The 5,609-nt window shown below is 38.8% G+C and overlaps 1 protein-coding gene across 2 annotated transcripts in view; it reads left to right on the top strand.

The window, feature by feature from the left end:
* Positions 1-5,609, top strand: part of Adal (adenosine deaminase like) — a 27,412-nt gene that overhangs the window by 10,068 nt on the left and 11,735 nt on the right. For both annotated transcript variants that reach the window (XM_023711120.1, XM_004623362.2), the window contains exons 5-6: positions 2,644-2,731; positions 4,441-4,522. In XM_023711120.1, the coding sequence (XP_023566888.1) occupies positions 2,644-2,731; positions 4,441-4,522 (170 nt within the window). The remainder of the gene's footprint in view (positions 1-2,643; positions 2,732-4,440; positions 4,523-5,609) is intronic.

The following is a 5,609-nucleotide window of genomic DNA, read 5'->3' as shown; positions in this document are numbered from 1 at the left end:
AAAAAAAAAAAAAAAAAATTATATATATATTTGCTGTCACATATGCTGAACACTCCAATTAGCACTACTCTGGGAAGTAGGTATTTTTATTGTTCCCTTTTTGCAAATGGCAAAACAGATTTAAAGAGGTTACGTGGCCAGGGGTGGTAGTTCATTCCTGTAATTCCAGCTACTCAGTAGGCCAAGGCAAGAGGATTATGAATGCTAGGCTAATCTGGCCAATTTAACAAGACCGTGTCTCAAAACAAAAAAGTAAAAGAGGATTGAAGATCTGAGGAATTCAGTGTAAAAGCATAAATTTAATCCCCAGGACCACATATATACCCCAGGGTAAGTGGGGATGTAGCTTAGTAGTAGTGCACACACAAGGTTCTTGGTTCAATTCCTAGCATCCCCACCCATACAGTAAGTGTGATAGACAGATTGTCTGGTTCCAAAGCCTCTGCACCTTCCTATCCAGGTATTACCTAATTGTGGTGTAATCTATCTGGAGAAAGAAGTGGAAATAGGTAATATCAGTCGAGAGCAGTGGTGGTGAACCTATGGCTGTTGTGCTGCAGTGAGTACACAGGGCCTTCTCTGTCAGCATGTAAGCCAAGTTGCCCTAGCATTGCCTCGGTAGCATGCGTTCAGGTTTAATTGCAGTGTTGGCACTTTGTGATAAATAAGGGGTTGCATTTTGGGCACTCAGTCTTTAAAAGGTTTGAAGTGTAAGAGAGGAAGGCCCAGAGAGCCAAGAGTTGCCCTCAGAATCTATTATATGGGACACAAAGGAACTATAGCTGGCAGACACTAATGTGCACTCAAGGGAAGGTTCTTGGATATAGATTAGAAATGATTCCGCAGGCTTCACTGTGGCTCAGCTAAAGCTTTCTCTCTGTGCTCTTGTTCCATACCTTGTAGCAAGCCTTTTCATTGATCATGTGGTTTCAGAAGACAGGGCCTTTGGCAACAGATATGACCACTTTAGTGACTTGGAAAAGCTTGCCATCTCAGACTCTCACTCTGCCCAGTGCTCATTCTCAAACAGGTTGCTGTGGTAGTTTCACATGTGCTGGGATTGACTGAGTTGATCTCTCTGGGTCTGTTCAGTTCTGAAGCAGTGACAAGGTCCAAGTTTCTTAGCCTGCAAAGATAATGCCCACACTGTGGTAGTGGCAGCAAGATGGAGTTTTCTCAGATTGCTAATAATTTGTCAAGGGAATGACACCTTGTTAGGCACTCTGCACAACCAGCTAGCCCTTGTTCCTGTTAGGGCCCTGAACTTTCATGCTTATGTGCATATAGGCAAGACAGATTAAGATTAGAATACCAGTTGGAGGACTAATGAGGGCAGGTGTCACATTATCCTCAATCTTGGCTTTTCTTTCATTGAATTTGCTATTTCTTGGTGATTGCTGATGGAAAAGGGAAGCCTGCCTTCAGAAAGTTTTTAGATTGTTGAAGTTGTACTATATTAAATCTAGTTTTATTCTTATATATTATTCATTTTCTTTGCCTAAGAGGTTTTTGGGGTTTTTTTGTTAGTTTGTTTTGTTTTTTTGATGCCTACAAGTATTGATACTGAATTTTTTAGGAGAAAATTTAACATTGCCATGATTTGTTGAAAAATACAACTCTGCCTAAGTAACTTGAACAAAAACCTTAAGCCATGACTTTGCATAGCATGTCAGTAATGCCTCCTCATTGCATCAGCAACATCAGATCATTTTGGCTTCTACATTTCCTAGCATCATGTACATAACTGGCTCCAACTAAGCTGGGTGTGGTAGAGCACACCTGTTATTCCAGTGCTTGAGACTGAGGCAGGAGGATTCCAAGTTCGAACCAACCTAGGTAACTTAGTGAATTAGCGAGACCCTCTTCTCAAAATACTAATTAGAAAGGGGCTGGTTTTGCCTCATATCTTGTTTTATCAGTTTGCTGTGGGAACACTAGGAAATGAAGATTAAAAGGATAGGGTACTAGTAAATTTCTAAAAATATTTTAAAATAAAAAGAAATAAAACCCAACTTTAAAAACATAAGATTAAGGGGCCAGGGAGAGGACTCAGTAAAATAAGCGCTTCCCTGGCAAGTGCAAGGGCCTGAGTTCAATCCTCGCTTCTGAAAAAAAAAAAAAAAAAAGATTAAAAGATGGAGGCAAAAATAACTCAGTGGATTAAAGCACCTACAAGCAAGTTCAGGGGCCAGGGATTCAATCCCCAGGCCTGCTGTGCTGGCCCCGCCCCCAGGGCAATTGAGACTGGGCGTGGTGGTACACACCTATAATCCCAGCTCTTAGGAGGTTGTAAACAGGTAGATCACTAGAGTCTGATTTAGTAGTAGCAAGACCCTGGACACCCCGTAAACCCTTCCCTAAAATACAAAAAAAAAAAAAAAAAAAGGTGGAGGCAAGGAGATATAGTTGATATGCAGATTTGAATTAAAATGGAAATAAGAGAGGTGATGAGAGTTGCTTGGGAGTGTTGCAGCTCTGTCATAGCTCCATCAGGGCTGTGACGAAGTGGGTACTCTATCCCCATGGGAGACTCGCAACATTACTTAAAAATCAAAATTTTTTATGAAGTTGCAATACTTGCCATTTTCATTGGGATCCTTACTCAGATATTATCAGTGTTATGACCATTGCCTCTATTTTCAGGTCACAAAAGATGTCATTAAAGAATTTGCTGATGATGGGGTCAAGTACCTGGAACTGAGGAGCACACCCAGAAAAGAAAACGCTACCGGTAGAATCTAAGTACTTTTTAGTGGATTGCTGTTCCTTTCTTTGTGTGCTTGGATCTTGTATGTGTTTGTCAGTTGGGAATATGAAGCACTAACTTTATACAATTGTGTGGTTCTCTCCTTTCATGGAGACTCCTAGTTCGCAGAAAAATCCTATGGTATATATTTGATGATGTGCATTGGTAACAAGTGAGTTCTTCAGCAAAATGTAGAAAATCTGGTCAGATATTATCTATTTAATGGGCGAAAGGGCCTGTAAAATTTTCTTTTTTCTTTGTTTAGTTTTTGTCACTTTGAGAAAAGGACACTTGCTCCATATAGATAGTTGCATTGTCTGAAACAGAGGCTGACCTAAATCAAGAGCACTTGTGTGACATTGCTGGGGAGATGGTGAAGAATCATATTTTATTATAACTAAAGTGTAGGTTATTTGTCGCTCAGTCTTTGGGGACTGGTAGTTTATTAGGACAGGAACAAGCTGTACACTGTCTGGATGGACATGAGCAGATCTGCTTTCTATCTGGAATAATTTCATAGGCTTATCCTTCCATATGAGCCTTGTGAGAAGATACCATGAAGGATCACCAGGTCCCTACTGACCTGAAGAGACCTAGATCATATTGAACCCTACTGTGTGTAACCTACTAATCACTGATCACTGAGGGGAAGGCTAATATTTTGAAACTACTATAGTAACTGTTGAAATAAGACAATGAAAAGATTATTACCTTGCATTTTTGAACTGCAAAATCAGTTCCAAATTATGCTGGTGAGGATAGCAAAAGACAAGAAACCTGCCAATTAGTAAAGCCATATTTCTTTTCAAATAGATTCACAAGGGTATGCAACAGTCGGGGAGTAGTTAAGGAAAGGCTAATGGGATATTCTGCAACTATTAAAAATACTTGCAAAGACACTTTCATGGCATGTAGAAATAGTCCCTGCATCAGCTGAATTACTGAACAGGTCCATATATATCTAGTAGCCTTCTCATCTATTAAAAATGTATATATGTATACATAAAACCACCCATATGGTTCCCTATGGGTGAGAGATTGCAGGTTATTTTTGTTTCACTTTATAATTTTCTGTGTTTTACTAGAGGTTTTCCATCCCAAGTCAGCATATTATAGTCAGAGTTGAGGGCATGTTAGAGGAGGCAGTTCTGGAGATCACCCTTACAGAGCCTGCCAGAAGAGGGCTCACACTCTTGAACTTGGAAGAAGAGCTCTGATCCTCTGGGTGAGAAATGGCCTTGGCAGGGTTGACAGGAAAGGAACCCACAGCAAGATTGTTTTTTCCCAGGCCAATAAATAAACAAACATCTAGTAACAGAGAAAATCTGTCTTATTCTTTTAAAGGACAAGACTTAGCCAAGGATTTATGGTGGTTCATGTTTTGTTGGAATGAGCATATAAAATTTTTATAGCAGTTTGTGAAAAGAATTTCATATCTATTGAATTAAGAATAACTTTTAAATGTATTTGTGTTCTGTGATTTTTGTAAAGTTTCCTTTTTTCTATTGTATTAAAAGTACAGTTTCATTTACTAAAATGTATCCATCAGGGTCATGCTTTTATTCATCTTGAATCATGCCCTGTCACATAAAGTAAAAAAGTGTTTATTTAGGGCTTCATATATACTAATGTTGGAGGACAGAACGATAAAATAATTGATGGTCTCGTGACATGTTTCCTTTTTTTTTCACCAGGAATGACTAAAAAGACCTATGTGGAATCCATTCTTGAGGGTATAAAACAGTCCAGACAAGAAAATCTAGACATTGATGTTAGGTAAGAGGAGTTTACCTTAATAGTTACCATTTTAAAAACTCAAAGTTATGAGCACTTGCCTGGCAAGCGGAGGGTCCGGAGTTCAATCCCTGGTACTGCAAATAAATAAATAAAAACTCAAAGTTTTATTGTTTTGATCATAGGTACATTTCTTAAAAATTAGCCAGTAACTGATTTTTTTTTAAATCAGTAACTGATTTTTATTTACAGTAGAAAAGTGAAGAACTCTGTTGTTTAAGATGAGAGGTGTAGATTTATTCATCTGGTAGTAAAACCCTGAAGTTTTCAGGGGCTTTTAGAGTAGATTATGGCTTCTCATTGCTTGCTTTCTCTGTCTGTGTCTGTCTGTGGTTCCCCTCCCAACCCTGTCTCTGTCTCTCTTTTTTTTTTTTTTTTCCTGATATTAAGGTTTGAAACTAGGGCTTCACATATGCTTTGCAAGTACTCTTCTACTGAGCTACATTTCTATCCCTTTTTATCTTTTATTTTGAGACAGGGTCTTGCTAAGTTCCCCAGACTGGCATCAAACTTGGTAATCTTCCTGTCTTAGCCTCTTGAGTAGTGGGGACATTATGTCTGGTCACACATGTGTTTTTCTTTATAGCATTCGTTTACAATAAGATAAAGAATTGTCTTTTTTTTTTTTTTTTTTAACATGCTCACGCACTAGACTATAAGTTCAGAAAGGCCAGAGACCTTAGCTTTCATTCACCACTTTGTCTCCAATACATAGAATTTAGCTGGCACTTTGTTGGGCTCAGGAAGACCTTGAATAAAGCAATCAAGGAAGCTAGCTGTATAGTGTTATGCTGTGGGAATATCTAAAAATTAAGCCTAACTAGATTAATACCCCAATAAAATCCAAGCCAGAAACAACTGAATGCAGAAAAGAAGACATACAAATGGCCAATAAATATTTAGCCTTATTAGTCAGATGTTTTTTAAAGGAGATATTATAGTGTTGTTTCAGTAGTTTAAAAATTGGTGCAAGGGGCTGGAGAGATGGCTCAGTGGTCTAAAGCACCTACTTAGAACAAGCTTGGCAAGGCATCAGGGACTGCGGTTCAATCCCCCAGCACCACATGCC

Source organism: Octodon degus, unplaced genomic scaffold, assembly GCF_000260255.1.
Source record: "Octodon degus isolate 3935 unplaced genomic scaffold, OctDeg1.0 scaffold00002, whole genome shotgun sequence".
NCBI classification, from domain to species: Eukaryota; Metazoa; Chordata; class Mammalia; order Rodentia; family Octodontidae; genus Octodon; species Octodon degus.
The sequence above is the reverse complement of the archived record's forward strand: the minus strand, read 5'-3'. Positions and strand labels throughout refer to the sequence as shown.